The 16,204-nt window shown below is 40.4% G+C and overlaps 3 protein-coding genes across 3 annotated transcripts in view; 2 read left to right on the top strand and 1 right to left on the bottom strand.

The window, feature by feature from the left end:
- The window catches only part of LOC138964735 (fibulin-1-like), a 285,783-nt gene that overhangs the window by 77,519 nt on the left and 192,060 nt on the right, over positions 1-16,204 (top strand). The gene's annotated exons all lie outside the window — the stretch shown is intronic.
- Positions 675-7,565, bottom strand: LOC138964745 (3-hydroxyacyl-CoA dehydrogenase type-2-like). The gene is made up of 5 exons (XM_070336789.1): positions 7,514-7,565; positions 4,708-4,872; positions 3,698-3,862; positions 2,572-2,809; positions 675-2,282 (listed from the first exon to the last, which is right to left on the bottom strand). Exons 1-5 carry the CDS (start codon positions 7,562-7,564, stop codon positions 2,092-2,094), a joined length of 810 nt encoding a protein of 269 aa, XP_070192890.1. The 5' UTR covers position 7,565; the 3' UTR covers positions 675-2,091.
- The window catches only part of LOC138964740 (ataxin-10-like), a 33,249-nt gene continuing 24,683 nt past the window's right edge, over positions 7,639-16,204 (top strand). Inside the window, exons 1-5 of the mRNA XM_070336780.1 lie at positions 7,639-7,845; positions 11,183-11,342; positions 12,677-12,876; positions 14,662-14,862; positions 15,570-15,653. Of these exons, the coding sequence (XP_070192881.1) occupies positions 7,721-7,845; positions 11,183-11,342; positions 12,677-12,876; positions 14,662-14,862; positions 15,570-15,653 (770 nt within the window). The 5' untranslated portion in view covers positions 7,639-7,720. The remainder of the gene's footprint in view (positions 7,846-11,182; positions 11,343-12,676; positions 12,877-14,661; positions 14,863-15,569; positions 15,654-16,204) is intronic.

Raw genomic sequence — 16,204 nt, 5'->3', positions numbered from 1 at the left:
TTTGTCCATAGTTGTCCTTGTGATGTAATTAACCTGCTTTATTGCAAAATGTTGCTGAATTGTTTCTATTGCCTTGTGCAAGGGAAGTTGCTAATAATAGTAATTTTTTTTTCTTTGATCAATTTGCTGTCAAGACCTCAGAAGTTTAAGCAATGGATGAATACGGGAAATAACTCTGTCGGGTTTGTGTGGATTATGAAAGAATGAGTACCCTTGGTTTTTCAGGGACAGATAACATCACATGACATTAAAGGCCTGGCAGTCACTAGCGAGGGGTTTGTTTCAAGCACCTCTACAAGAACCACATGTCAACTATTTGTCCCCAGAAAAGCAGGGTACTTACCCAATCACAACCCATTCACACCCGACAGAGTTATTTCTGAACATTGTCTTTTTATGGTAGTTTTTGGCATCGCCTTCCTCTATCTTAAAATAAGTTCAGCAGATCTGCTAAAACGACGGCAAATTGTGTCTGCAAGTTGAAATAAGTTTCAGTATAAAGCCGACTGCCAATGCCAATCTCTTTCTGAGTGCCGACTTTTCAAGATCAAAAGAGAAGCTTGGTACACACAAGTTCCACAAGTGTCCTGACCCCAAAATAACGGTACACGTACAAGCTAAAATCTTGAAAACAGCATGACAATCTTTTGCGCTCAAAAAAGATGATACATGACTAGCATAATCACTTTTATTCTACATGGTTTCTTGTTATGATTGAACAAATAATCTCACATAAGAGAGTCGTAGATGTAATGTTGTTCATCAATCTCATACATTATGTTAAAAGAAACAAACTTTCAGTACTTTTATCGCAGCTTACTAAATCTGTAAGTAATGAATTCACATCAATCAAAATGATATATACATGGTTTTGAAAAGTAACTTCGTTGATGACACAACCATTTGTTGAAAGTAGCGTAGGCACCCGGTCTGCTCCCTGCCTAAAAAGGCCAGTGCCGTTCCGTCTTCGAGGGACTGCGTGGGTTTCATTTCGGAGTTTTCCTTCTCCTAGACGAGTTTCCTTCCATGGATGATGAGCCTCCTCTACCCTCGTTTTGAATTCAGAGTGGTCTTCTCTTAGGATAGCTGTCTGCCAGGGTTGACGAGCCTATCCTGCCCGGCTATTTGACCCATAGCTGGGGGTTGGTTCGTGGGCACAAGGGCGTTTCTACACACCGGTGGGCCTGCATGCCGCACGTCTAGGGGCCAACCTCCTCCGAGTCCTTGTAGTCTAGCCTGGGGCCTTGCGGTACCCAGTTTACGTCTGTCGCCGCGATGGAGGCACTACATAGGGCTTGTTGTGGAGAGGTTATTATACTGGCAGGAGAGACTGACACATTCTGCTCTCTTTTCGCGTTGTCCTAAAAAGGACAGACGGCGCTAGCCAGCGGTGAGGGCTGAAAGCGAGAAGTGACAAGCACAAGACACTTCGCCAACACACTAGACACGTCACACAACCGTTTGGCAGGCAAATGGTTGTGTCATCAACGAAAAGTAACTGAATGCTAAACAAATGGCACTGGAATGGAACAATTAATATGCCACACAGTCCAATGACAAATTCTTGATCCCTCTACAAAGTACATAATCATAATACTCAACACATCTTGCAGGTCTATCAATTTTCTCTTCTGTCACAATTAAATTTCTCCAAGTCCACATAATTACGGGGATTCTGTAATGCATGTTAGCAGTGTTATTACTACAGTTGAACATAAACACCATAACGACCACCCAAGGGACAAACCAAAAGTTGTAAGGTGAATCATATTGGGAAAAATGTTGTCAGGTATTCTTTATTGGGCTGGATCGAGGCAATGGGCAGGTGGTCGTTAGCAAGAGGTGGTCGCCAGGTCAGGTTCAACTGTACTAATTGCAACATCAAAACTTATTGATGCATCCTATAACAAATCAAACATGATTATATAAAATAGCCTATTTTCATTCAAAAAGTACACTCTCTTCTGTCTCAGCTGATCTTCACTGGAAAAAAATATCAGAAAAGTATAGATCCTAACAATCATTCACACCGTGTAAGGGTAAATTTTAGCCAACAGATTTGCCATCACAGTACTATATTTTTTCCCAGACCTAAGGCATCATACGCAGAGCACCATCCACTCTTATCACTTCTCCGTTCATCATGGGATTCTCCACGATGCATTGGACAAGGTGAGCGAACTCATCCGGGTGTCCAAGACGACTGGGGTTGGGAACGGTGCTTGCTAGGAATGTCCTGACCTTCTCGGGTAGGCTCGCCAGCAATGGTGTATCAAAAAGACCTGGAAAATACAGAGCAGTATTGTAAATATGTATCGAATGAATATTTAACAGAAATGTGTCATCAACAACATGAGCTTGAAACAGGTGTTACTTTGTGGACATGTTGATACTACAACATTCTGAGACAGAGACACACACACACTTACATTCTAAAACAAACCATGATGGTTTTAAGTCAAATGGGGGTGCAACTGGTGAATCTTATTAATTACAACTAGGTTTGGTTTACACTCACAACCCCCCCCCCCCCCCACACACACACACACACACACACATCTTTCCACAAACCTGGAGCAACTGTGCAAACACGGATCCCCTGATTGGCAAGATCTCTGGCGATGGGGAGTGTCATACCCACTATGGCACCTTTGCTGGCAGAGTACGCCGCTTGTCCCATCTGACCATCATAGGCTGCTACGCTGGCTGTGTTAACCACTACACCACGCTGTTTGTCTGCATTCGGTTCATTTTTGCCCATCAACCCAACAGCAAGACGTATCACGTTGAAACTGCCAACAGTATTAACCTACAGGGAAATTGAAGACATGAAAATGATTAAGAAACGATGAAAAGAAAACAGTTTAAAAAAAATCAGATGTGAGCACACACACACACACACACACACACACACACACACACACACACACACACACACACACACACACACACACACACACACACACACACAATCAAAATAATGAAAATCATTTCAGCCAACAAAAATCTCTGAGCAGTAAAATGCTGTCACTATAATGACTTTCTCTGTTCTATGAAATTTTTTCTCTCAGGTTTTGTCATCATAAAGTCAGTAATTTACCTCCATTTTGAGACTCTCTCTCTTCCTTTTCTTTCTCTTTTGATGGTGGGGTAGGAGTGGGTGCGGGTGTTGGTGCTCTTAAAACGGAAGCCATTGTACTCATTGAATTTCACATGCATAGCAGCAGAGCCTACAGCCTGATTACGCATTTACGCATTGGGGAAGTAAGGATACATGTAATCTAGTGATGATTGCTGCAAATTTAGTATCATCGCTTCAATCATTGTAAATTTAGAATGTCCTGATGAATTCACTTACAATAAACTGACCATATCTGGAGAAAAAAGATTCCCTTCCCCTCCAACAACACATATTTACTCACAGGTCTAGGATGCTGCATGAGTTACTGGTCATTCACACTAAATAATGAAAAGATCGATCAAGTTAGTTCAGAGTTTGTCAGGCGACTGCTGCTGAAGAGTAGCAGTGGCTAACGTACTCTTTAAGTTTTAAAAATGACGCACTTATTTTATGAAAACTCGATCAAATGACCTATTCTGTGCTGATTTTTGCCATTATCCCTGCGCTGCATTAATGTGTGTTCAAATACTCATATTGCACCCCAGCTCAAGGAACATTCAACCATACAGGACTTACAGTCAGGACACGGGCAAAATCCTCCAAACTGTGTGGTTTGTCCTTGTTGAAGTTGTAGGTTTTGAAGGCCACACCAATCCCCGCACAGTTGATGGCCATATCCAGACGACCAAACTTTTCTTGTGCAACAGCCAGGGCCTGCTTCACGTCTGCCTCTGATGTCACCTGTTGGAGGTAAAAGAAAAAAGATGGATCAAAAGATCTGCCATTAAGAAGGAAATGTCATCTCATCAACTGTTGTGTGAACTGAAAAATCAGCTAGTTTCTGAACTTGATCCTCTGTAAAAGTCATCATAATCAAACCGCATAAACATGCATGCACATCTGCACCCACACAGACAAACACAAACATTCACTGATAAAGTGTCTTTTCATTATGAAGCATATATTTCAAAGAAAAATTGATACACATTTGTTCTTGTCTAAAAATCAACAGAAAGCTGTTTATAACGCTCTCCATGAACAGAGAAGCATCGGGATTTTCCTGCTACAATCCACTACTGCATACAGTGGACCCGCTCCACTCCTAATTGTTTAGGACCTTAAAAAAAATCTGAAAAATCAGGTCGAGTCTTTAAATAGAGGTAAATTTACAGAGATTATGAACGGAAAATCTGAACACACAAGGTCATAAAAGGGAAATGGGATTAATCAAATCAAATCAAATCAAATCAAATCAAATTTTATTTTACGAGGGTTGTGGCATAAGCAATATAAACGAGCTTCTTTTCAACCAGCCCTCGCCCAGAGAGGGACTATTTTAATCTTAAATACATATATATATACAAACGTAAAACAATTACAAAAGATAAGCATGACAGTAAAAATTAAAAAAAAAAAAAATTAAAAAAAGGGGGGGAGGGGGGTATCTTGGATTGGAGCTCTTTAAAAGGGAGGTTTTCACTGTATTCAAATCACAATGCCAAGTACAGTACTGTAACTCTTCAAGTAATTTGCAGTAGCCTGCGAATTAGTTTGATCACTTCAAGTCCAATCTTAGCAATACTCACGTCAGTCGGAGAAAAAACACAGTTGTCTCCCAGGGACTTTGCGACATCTTGACCACTTGAGCTGGGAAGGTCGCAGAGGATGACCTTTGCTCCTTCTCTGACAAAACGCTCGGCAGTTGCCCGACCCAAGCCTGAAGCAGCTCCGGTCACCAGACCCACCATTCCCTGAACAAAGTTATGAATCAAATAAGATCTTAATTATTGAACAAACTATGTTACAAACACTATAACTTACAATCCAAATAATGCTATCATCATATGTGGGACTGAAATATGTCATGAATCCTGAACCTCAACCTGAACTAACAACAACAGCACACACAAAAAAAGAGAAAAAAAGGCCATAATCGAATCGGGATTTCCGGCATATACCGGAAGAATCCCACCAATGCAAACATGGATATGGTTTGATTAAGCTTGAAAATTACAGCTGAACCTGACTAAACAACCACCCAAAGAGACTGACCAAAACTGGTTGTTATAGGAGGTCGCAATGGAAATTAAGGCGAATCATATCTGGAAGAACAACGTGTCTTAGATTTTAATTGTTGCGTGGTCGACCGTCGTTATGGGCAGCTAGTTGGTCACTTTCGAGAAATGGTCGCCAGGGCAGGTTTGACTGTATCAAATGGCTTCTGTGCATATGTGTGTCTGTGTGTGTGTGTGTGTGCGTGTGCTCACAAAAAATTATTCTGAAACATCCAACCGATTCCACTTCCAGTCATGAATCCTGTGAAACACTAACTTAGATCGCTGAAGTCCTCTCCTTTAGGATTGAGAGTCCAGACTAATTAAGTTGCTAAAGTCTTCCACCATAATCCCTCCCAAATTTCTGATGGAATGTTTGAACTTGTCAGCTCTGCTTAGAACTGCTTCTTCTAATTAATTTTTATTTTCAGTTGAAGACTCCTGATCACTGTGTATCGATCAACATTTGATTTTATTATGGTAGAAATTGTAATCTCAAAAAGGCAGCAACAGACCTGAGAACCCCTGTTTTGTATTTGGAGTATTCTCAAACAAACTTGGTGTATCTTTGGAAAAATAAGTGTACTCCACACAACATTTGAACATCGATGATTCAAGCATGCTTCGCGAGCGTCCGTTGCACCTTTAATTAAGTTTACCAATACCTTAAAAATAAAATAAATTTTTTAATGTGTAATGACAAAAGCTGCAATCATTGATCAAATGCAGAGTTATCAAGTTATTAAAAGAGACAGAAAAAAACAGTCTTAAGAATTGTTCTCATCGTAATTGTTTTCCACCTACCGTACTGATAATATTTTACACAATCAAGCGTACAAACAACGGCGAAATCGTATGAGTTCCCAGGTCTGCAGCAACAAATAATGCTGCACCTCGTTTCTTAACAATTAAGAGCGCCCACAAAAGTCGCTTTCTGTGCTTGGGAAACGACATGCTTTTGTGCGGGCGGATTCAAGATGGCGGACGAATGTCAGCCCATGAGCGATGCGATCCGGTTTGACAGACGAAACAGGCATCGGTTACAAGTGAAGAAATTTTGGATGACAAAGTTGTAGATCGTTATAAGAAACATTTTCAGTCATAGTATAACTTCAAAATGATCTAGAGTTGAAATACTTTTTCATCATTTCTTAATTGTTGAAATTGATGCGCTAGAACCGTCGTATCAAAGAAAGTTTTATCGTTGGAATGAAACCAAAACACTACGGCCGCCATTTTTGCCTCATCTGCACTACCTCGCAAAGCTGTCTCGTGGCGCCGCTGAACGCTCACGGAAGGCGAAGGGTTTCATAGGCGCGGTGGTAAAACGTTACGGGACGTTTTACACTGCGAAACGGGGTGCTGGTTTAAGGTAATTCAACTGATTATATTTTGACTGTCTAGCTACTACATTCCCACACCTGCATACTGACCAAACTTTTTCCACAACTAAAAACAAATCAAGGTTTACAAAATTGAAAACAAAATCAAACAACAAAACAAAATCTATCTATTCATCTATCCCCCCCCCCCCCCCCCTTTCTGAATGTGGAATTGATAAAAAGAAAATCAAACTGCTCCTTCGATCACCATATATTGAGAATCCAATTTGAAATGAAGTTAAAACTTTGCATTTGAAGACTCCTGCCTTGTCTTTTGGCCAACATGCAGCTAAATTAGACCATTTACATTGTCCATAAAATCCTGTCTCCTTTCTGTTCTTTCAATTGTTGATCAAACGTACTCTTTTTACGGGTGGGACATAATTTTGCTTTTTTCCTGACCATAAAGATTTATCGGTATTTGATGGTGAAGTATCCTCTGAGCAGCCATATATTTATGTATTTGTCACCTGCAAACATTTTATTTCTTTGTCAATACAATCATGTATGATCAACATAATAAACAACAGCGGACCTCGTGTAAGTGACCCATGCAGTGTGTCTCAGTATTGATATATATTGCCTTCAGTTTAAACAAAATCATCATCCCTGGCACTTTATCCACACACAAAATTGCAGGAAAAATGGACAGGCATAGTTATATTTAAGCTTATATAGTAAAGATAAGTAGTCCTTTACGTGATGCCAGTGACTATCAAGATTGTTTTGTGATTTAAAATATTTCTTGGCTTCCAGAAATCCGGTGCAAAGGTCCATGAAGTCTATGTCAGATTTGGGCACATGACAAACCCACTTTAGTTGACTGCATGCTGTAAAACAAACATATATGGCATGTAAAAAAGAAGAAGAGGACCCTTTCTTTCAATCAGTTTTGTTTTCAAAGTCTGTCATGAAAGCAGAACAGCACAATAAATCTTTTTCTAGGTCATGCCCACCTTGACAGTGCCGATAGAAGCCATTTTGAACAGGTTAAAGGTCATGTGCATACTTTCGAGCAAAATCGACCAATGAAAAATAAGAACATTTGTCACCTCGCAGCTCAACCCTCAGCGGAAGTTGACCCAACGTGAAGGCAGACGACTTACTTTTCAGAGCACAAAGACTTCATTTTCTAGCCTTAAAATTGAAAAAATCCATTTATCATGAGTATCACGTTCGAAGAAAACCTTTGTAAATGTCTTGAAAACCTGAAAGTCGGCAACTTCAGGGCTGCCACTTCGGATCTGTACCCAATTTCGAAACAAACTCCACGTTTGGGAAATGCCAGGTGAGTCGCGATGAGAGGCCTTGAGAACTGCAAACGGTTAACCACATCGTGGAATTTTTGCAGTTTTCATGATACATTATGAATATGTTTGTTCGAGAAGTTTTCACTTTTTCATAGAGTTTTAGGAAAACGTTTTTCGTAACCCATGTGAACCGATGCCAAAAAAACGTGTAAAATGAAGCAACCACAGAAGAAAAAAACTACTGAGAATACTGAGTAGAAAAATGGCTCAGTGTCAAATTTTAAGGCAAACTGAGTGAAACTACTTCTTGTAAATTGAGTGTTACAGCATGGTATTCGCTCTGCTTATCATTTAAGTTACTCCAGAGCCTTTCTGAATGTTGTTTGAAAGATACTTTGAAAATGAAATGTTGAAATTGAAATTCATAATTTTTTCCATAGGCTAGGTCCAGTGCATAAGTCATGGCAGCACATGACATGGTGGATGTATACTATGGGGACCTAATTTTGTTGTTGTTGTTGTCGTTATGTGTGGAAAGGTCCAGATGCCATTTTAGATCAACATCCAGGGATGGGACTGGAATGGAATTGGCATAAAAACGCTACTTTGTCATTAAATTATTAAATATAGACTACTATTCTTAAACACATGAAATATAGCATATTTTTGATCTCCAAATTACTTATAGATATTTCGCAACTGCATTTGACCCCCTCCCAAATCCTCCCCGACTAAGCCTTTTCATGTCTACCCAAGCAAGTCCCTTTTCTGAACATCAATCTTATTAAAAAGAAGTTGAATTGAGAGGTTAATCACTTAATGATAATTGACAACAAGGAGTAGATTACGTCCGTATCTTTTGGGGGGGCCGTTACATGGACAGCCTTGATTATTGTATGTTTGAATCAAAACCCCAGTGTCAGCCAAAGCTATGTTATCAATATCAGGGTTGTTTCTCTGGATGTTTTTCACACAATATGTGAGTCAGAAAGTCTGTGGCGGCTGATAATAGAACTGTGACCTGAACTGTCACACATTTTTAAGTTTGTAACTGTAAGCATACACATTTTTGTGGAGGCATGCATGCTTCTTTACAACAAGAGTGTCCGTGCCAGGCTTATACTTTTTTTGGTTGGCGATTTTCAATTTCATAGGTTGTGGAGTATTTTTAGGACATGCTTGGGACACAATTTCGGATGATGATGAAATTCTGCCTCGTTACCAATTTCAATTTGTGTTTATGACTATGACGGTCTGTATTGCTTATCGTCCAATGCTTTCGTGATTGAAACAACTAGGTCAGTTCCTGCTACATACAATTTCAACTAAGAAATTTCAGAGTTCTGAATACAGTCAGGTATGTGGGTGGTACTGGTAGCTTGACTTTCAACGTTGCAGCAAACAATTGTTCTCTCACGAGAGTTCAGAGGAAATTTGTATGAGCGGCCTCATCTTCAGATGTTTTAGCTTGTGCTGTTCCCATGTCTGTCGAGCTGCACCCTTCTTTTGGGATCAAACTTTCTTTTTCTACTGATGGCAGAACTGAAAACTTCTGTCTCCCAAACAGTCTGCCAGTGCCATCATCAGATCTGTTCAACTTCAAGGGTTTTGTTTCATGACTTCATTAGAAGTTACTGATGAGTGATGACCATATCCTTTTATTATTTTTGCAGTATTGGGGGTTAATTATGTTGTAGAACATGCTCTTTTCTTTTCTTTAACTTGTGAAAGGCTTGATCCCTTCTTTCATGAGCAGAGTGACTTAAGTACACCTTAGTGCGTACTGTGCATTAGGCACATTTGACCTCTTTACTTCTGAAGTGCATTTGTCTTAAAAACAAGACATGTGATCAAAAGCTTAAACAATAGAATGAGTTCATGGTTTCCCTAGCTTTTGTCTGTTTTTGTCATGATCAGCACACTTATGTAAAAAGTGTGTCTGACTTTAAGGAGGAACCCCTTTTACACAGGACAATTATATTCACAATTAATGAATCATTCATATCATTGGAAAGTGAAACTCCAGTACAACACAATTAGTACAGAAATGCTTAAAATGTGGTAGGTGAAAGCTATTATTTATAATTTGAAAGGTCGATAAGGGTGGAGTAGCAACTTAACATAGAGAAGTGTTTTCACTCAAAAACATGAAACAAGCAGTGACAAAAACAAGGGTGGGCATTTGTCGCAAATGTTATATTTTACTTTTAGCAACATGACAAGTTGATTTTATGACAGGACAGTAAATGTTAGTGACAAGCTATTATAAAGTCCTTGAGAAACTCTATTTGCAACAACATCTTTTTGACAAACAATTCAGTTTGCTCCAGTCCATTGCAATTGCTGTGATGAATGTACTCATGCTTGACAGTATTTTACACTCGTAGGTGACTCAGTGATGTCGCTAGTATTTTTTCAAACTGGTACGCAAACGGTTATGATGCAAACAGTCCAGAAAAAAACGATAGGCTGGTAATTGAAACCAGAAAGAGTCCAACTCTGACTACTGGTTTTGTTGTTTTACCAGTGAAAAAAACCCGGTAGTTACAAAATCAACCGGTAGGTCACATCGGCAGCCATTTTTGTTCAGGTATTTTTTCATTTCAACCGGTAAAATACTAGTTATTACCGGTTAACGCCAATACTGTGACTGTCATCCAAATGGGAAGTTTACGGCACAAACCTTTTTCAAAACATCAACCATATAGGCATCCAAACTGTGCCTTCGGGGGGCTTTGAAATTAAGGAAAGGGATGTAATAGGGCTGCAGTGTGAGGAGGTAACACTGACAAGACCACATGGAATCTGTGCTGATTGCACATGATCAGTCATCCCCACACAAAACATCACCACCAGGCACCACTTACTGTTGCCAAACAGCTTAGTTCAATTCAAACCAATGACTCGCCAATAGAATGCAACTGGACATAGCAAAGTTCTCAGTGTCAGTGATTGACTGATTCATTTGTAGTACATTTATACCAATGACAAAACAATGGTATCTGTAGTACAGCGATGGTAAGAACATTGTCCTGAGGACAATGCTCCATAGTGACTTTTGGTGTCCGTTTCCAAAAGACGATGCAATAAGTTGGTTTAAACATTTTATTCAGAATTTCTTGGCATGAAACAATTCAAAACATACAACTAAGACACGCACTCAAGCAAATGCATATATTACGTGACCAGATGCAATAAGTTGAAGCCTGTACAGAATCTCTCTCACCTTTGAATGCTGTGCCCTCCCTCTGTTGTTTTTTGTGTTATTTCCCCTCCCCCCCCCCCCCCCCCCCCCCCCCCTTCTGTCTCATTTTTCAGTTTGCCTGCAAGAGCTTTAGTGTTTTTGTCTGAATGTTTTGTGCGTTTTGTTTTCAGCGACGACATTTGCTGCAAGTTTGTGAACCAGATGATTGGGGTGCTGGATGTGCTGAAGGACAAGATCGGGGGGAGCAACAAGGTGGAGATGGAGGATGCTCGCTTCTTCCTCATGGATGCGTACAGGATAATGCGCACCAGCTGTGCTGCCAACTCTCAGGTACTGTACTTACTACTTCTTCTTCTTCTCGTCTTCCATTGGACGCCCAGGGTCAATGTTCTGACTATTATGGCGCTCTGAGTAGGCATGCTGGGTATTTTCGTGTTTTCATAACCCACCGAACTCCGACATGGATTACAGGATCTTTACCGTGCGCACTCTGTCTTGTGCTTGCGTGTACACACGAAGGGGGTTAAGTCACTAGCAGGTCTGAACATAAGTTGACCTGGGAGATCGGAAAAATCTCCACTCTTAACCCACGAGGCGGCAGCGACCGGGATTCGAACACACGACCTCCCGATTAGGAGGCCGACGTCTTACCACCACGCCACTGCGCCTGTCTTAACAGAGAGTGCTATAGTTTTCCAGTTATCTGCACAAATTATTACAAGTACAATTTATCCAATTCTTGACATGATACTGCTCTAATCTAATACGTTAGTGCGCTTTGTGTCGGCAAAGTCAATTTTCAGGTGTTTAGAATGTTTTATCTTTTGTTTGCTGTAAGTGTGAGTCTTGCAACTATAATTAAAGTACATTCTCACTCTTGAAAGGGGATTCTTCTGGTATATATGCCGGAAATCCGGATTGGATAATGGCCTGTGTTTTTTTCTCTTTTTTTGTTGTTTTTTGTTTTGTTTTTGTTTGTTTGATTGAGGTTCAGGATTCATGACATTTTTCAGTCCCACCCATGAGTCTGTCTGGAATGATTGATTCTGATACTGCAAAGTTAATTGTGTATCGTTGATACTGTGATATTAGTCGCCTGCATATTATTGTACGCTGATAGTGATAGTGATAGTGATATTCTGTCACAGTGTCAGGTATACACAGCAAGTGTTGAAAATGAAGCTACTTAGGCTTTCCTAGCAGTAGCACCTATGGTTTCTTTCACTTGATGCAGATGCAATGCAAGAAGAATTCAGCAAAATAAAAAAATATTAGTTGAGATTGATTCCGTTTTTGACCAAAGCATGGTTAATAATATGACAAAGAGACTATTCAAAGGATGCTGATTATACTAATTCCGGAAATAACTGTCAGGTTTGTATGGATTGTCAAAGAGTGAATACTCTTGCTTATAGTGAGGCAAGCTTTCTACACATGCTCCTTGTCCACATATTTTTGACACGCTAATGACTGGCCTTTAATAATATCACATGGGACAGTTTGACTCACTGAAAACAACCCATACAAACCTGACAGACTGCTGACAGTTGTTTCCTGAATTAGTCTATTTCGTATCCTCAATACTGACAATAGCCTTTTTTCTGAACATCCCGAACATCAACCCACATTGGTAAATCTTTTCTATGACATTTTGTGCCCATCAGGTGCAGGATGAGTTTGGCGGGGTGCAGGGGAGTAAGGTGATGGAGTGCACTCGCATCGTGCTGGACGCGGCCACCCAGCACTACGAGGGTGAGTCGCTCATCCAGCTGCTGGCCGTCGGCATCCAGTTCCTGGCCAATCTGGCCACCAACTCTGAGAAAAACCAGGACCTGGTCTGGGACCACTTCCACATGCAGTTCAAGTGAGTGTGTGGGATGCTGAGCAGTTTTGGGTTTAAACAGTGTTTTATTCATAATCCCAAAACAAATAGACTGCTGACGTTCCAAAATTCACAATAAAAAAATAGAATGGTAGGTAACTGGACCGTTTATTATTGACAAAACAAAACGTTACATTTACTAGTACGTCGACCCAAAGGTCTTTGAAGGTGACAGACAGACAAACACTTATGAAACCGATAAAGAACTTATCTCAAGATCGTGTGGCTAGCTTGCAAAATGCCGGCCAGGTAATCATAATTATGTTTTTTTATATAATGTTTTATTCAGCAGTTAATTGGTATAATACACAATGAGCATATTTAGAAGCAACAGTTTTTGACTCCCCTGAATGATCAGTGAATCGTTGCAGTTTCTGAGTAAAGTGTCACTGTCAGTAGCAATGACACATGAAATTTTGAAATTAATGGTTGAATGACAAGAAACACACCAGTTTAAAGAGATCAAAATTCTGAGCACATAGCAATTTGTTTTATTTAAATTGGTGCAGTAGTTCTCGAGATATGGTCATTTTAGTTGAGAAATTTTGGGCGTCATTTGAGGACAAAGCTAGTAGCTAATTACATGATTGCTGTGGCAATGACATGAAATTTTGAAATTAATGGTTGAATGACAAGAAACACACCATTTTAAAGAGATTAACATTCTGAGCACATAGCAATTTGTTTTATTTAAATCGGTGCAGTAGTTCTCGAGATATGGTCATTTTAGTTCGAAATCACTTTGCTTTGAGCGAGCCGAGATCGCAACCTCTTCAGGCTTTTGATCGGCCGAGTTTCGCATTTTTCGGGTCCAGTTTTGCGCAGCATAATCGTTGGGAATAAGTCATTTCTCGCTCGATTCTTTTGATTTTTGGCTTAAATGAAACAGAAGTTAATGTTTTATAAACTGCATTTTAACCGTGTATGCCGATAGAAGTTTTCAGACCAAATTTTAGTGAAACTCACACGAGTAATATTCACCGACATGCTGACGGAAATGTAGCTTCCGGTGGTTTGCGGTTTTTTGTATAGGAAAGATGTAAGGCTTTCTCTAATTGGTTGCAAAATATTACAGCCCTCCAATGAAAATTACGGTATTCCGAGCAGTTTGAAATGAACTGGTCGTCTGCTAAGAGTGACGCGAAAATGGCCGCGAGAGGCAGTGAAGACGAACACGCACTTTCACACTCTAAATATTCCAAAACACATCTTTTATTAATTTCATACAGTAAACTTTGTTTTTGAATCATTTCTTTATTCATTCCTTTTTTATTTGATACATAACATGTGACTCACAAACATCAATTATGCCAATTATTTTTCACTCAAAGTGAAAAAAAAGTGCCTTTTCACTGTGTCCTCAGTTGACGCTGGGCGATGTGGCAATGCTACTGTCAGCAGATAGGGCCAGCGTGTGTGTATGTTAACTGAAGTCAAAACAGAGCAGCATTTGTCTGTGCGGAGATGCTCTTTTTCCAGATGGTTACCAAGTTGTCTAGACATGCGTTTTTGACTGATGTGGAATTCAAATAACAACAGTTAAAGGCATTTTTGAGAGATAAACAGTCACTTGCGAAAACAAAATGTCTGTTTTTTTCCAGCTAACAGTGAAACACAAATAGACAACATGACAACTCGAGCAGAAACAAGAAAAAACAACAGCAGTTTTTTTCTGTTATATCATCAACAAATTCTTGATTGTTCTGAACTTTCATGATCAAATCAAAACAGCTGCTTTAAAATTGTTTTGTTTATGCACATTTTCAGGGGCTGGTTGGACATGACCAAGGGAGAGCCCGAGGTTGTTCAGGAGAGGAGCACCAAGGTGTTGAACATCACCAGCTTCCTGATCGAGGCCTGCCTCCCCCGCCAGTGGCAGAGGAACCCCAGGTTCCTGGAAGAGCCAGTGAACTGGGCCGTCATGGTCTCGGCCATCCAGGCAAACACAACGTGGAAGCTAGAGTTTGGGTGAGTTTGTGGGCTGATAGAATTGCTGGTGGGTGCGTGTGAATATGTCGGAAGCCTGCTTTTTGATGGGTGTTCCAGCAGCAATGTGTCGGGGGAACAAAAATACATGTCTGAAGAGTCTTGGAAAGTTCATGCAGACCTTTAGGGCCCCACATGCAGCCTTGAAACGTTCAGTGCCATTGGTGGGATCCTTCCGGTATGTATATATGCCGGAAATCCGGATTTGATTATGGCCTTTTTTTTCTTCTTCGGCAGTCCCACCCATGCAGTGCGTTTGGCTGTGGGAAGAGAGTGTCCCTGTGTGTTTGCACTGTCTGATGGGTGTGTGTATGTGTGTGTGGTCTATAAGAGGCACAGAACTCATGGGCTGTTCTGATGTCTGCCGTACAGGCAAACACAACCTAGAAGTTAGAGCTTTAGTTGGCATTTGGTGAGTCGTGTTGGTAAAACTGTCAGTGTAATGGGCTGTGTGAGAGAGTATGTCACTATTTGTGCTGTGTGTGTGGAAATTGTGGGGGGGGGATTTCCATGGTATCATTCAATTATTTCAGTTACACCCCTTTATTTTCTGGGGTGTATAGGTTTTGCTCTGTTTGTCTGTTCGTCCGTCCGTAGTTAGATCTCTAGTGAGTTTGTTGATATTGCCTTTCAGTTAAAAATTGTCATAGAAAGTGTTGAAAACATGTTGAAACTATGTGTGTGTGCAGGAAAAAGTGCTTAGCGAAGTTGGCCCAGGTGCCTGGTCTGATGAAAGCTGTGATGGCAGAGGGGCAGCTTGGCCACATGGAGAGGTATGACATTAGCCTTGCATGATATATATAACAGTGGGAGTGTAAATATGACCCAAAAATAAGTGTACGTCTTGTGAATCTTTCATTGGCAAATATAGTAGTAAGTACTGATAATTTGAAATTGAAGACTTCTTTATGTTCCGAGTCTGTAGTTATTTTTATAGCTTAAAACAAAATAAATGTATGTGTAAGGAGTAAAAAGTTGAATGGCAAAGTGCATGGGTGAAACTAGCCCGTCAATTGACGGATTTCCGTCAATTGTAAAAATGTTGTGACGGAAATTCCGTCAGTCCGAAATTTTGACCCCCCAAAAATATTTTGAAATCACTTTACTTGCAGTTGCAGCGATGTTCGCGAAACTCGTTTGAACTGCTGACGCGATTCGGTTTCAGCTTTCGGTTTGAACGGAAGTACAGCAGTCCCTGCAATGTACGGCCCCCGGCGTGAGCGGACACCTGACATGTACGGACACATTTGCTCGGCACGGAGTGTTTTCCTTCTATATTTGCCCCCCCCTTAAACGGACACCTGCAAAACGTGGACGCGGACAC

The sequence above is a fragment of the Littorina saxatilis genome, linkage group LG4, assembly GCF_037325665.1.
Source record: "Littorina saxatilis isolate snail1 linkage group LG4, US_GU_Lsax_2.0, whole genome shotgun sequence".
In the NCBI taxonomy this organism is placed as follows: domain Eukaryota; kingdom Metazoa; phylum Mollusca; class Gastropoda; order Littorinimorpha; family Littorinidae; genus Littorina; species Littorina saxatilis.
Note: the sequence above shows the minus strand (reverse complement) of the source record. Positions and strands in the feature narration are given on the sequence as shown.

Coding starts and splice junctions, on each gene's coding strand:
- LOC138964745 (XM_070336789.1), bottom strand. CDS start 7,564: ATGCACATGACCTTTAACCTGTTCAAAATGGCTTCTATCGGCACTGTC. Junction 4,873..7,513: donor CTTCTATCGGCACTGTCAAG/GTGGGCATGACC, acceptor AACTTTGTTCAG/GGAATGGTGGGTCTGGTGAC. Junction 3,863..4,707: donor GTGTTTTTTCTCCGACTGAC/GTGAGTATTGCT, acceptor TACCTCCAACAG/GTGACATCAGAGGCAGACGT.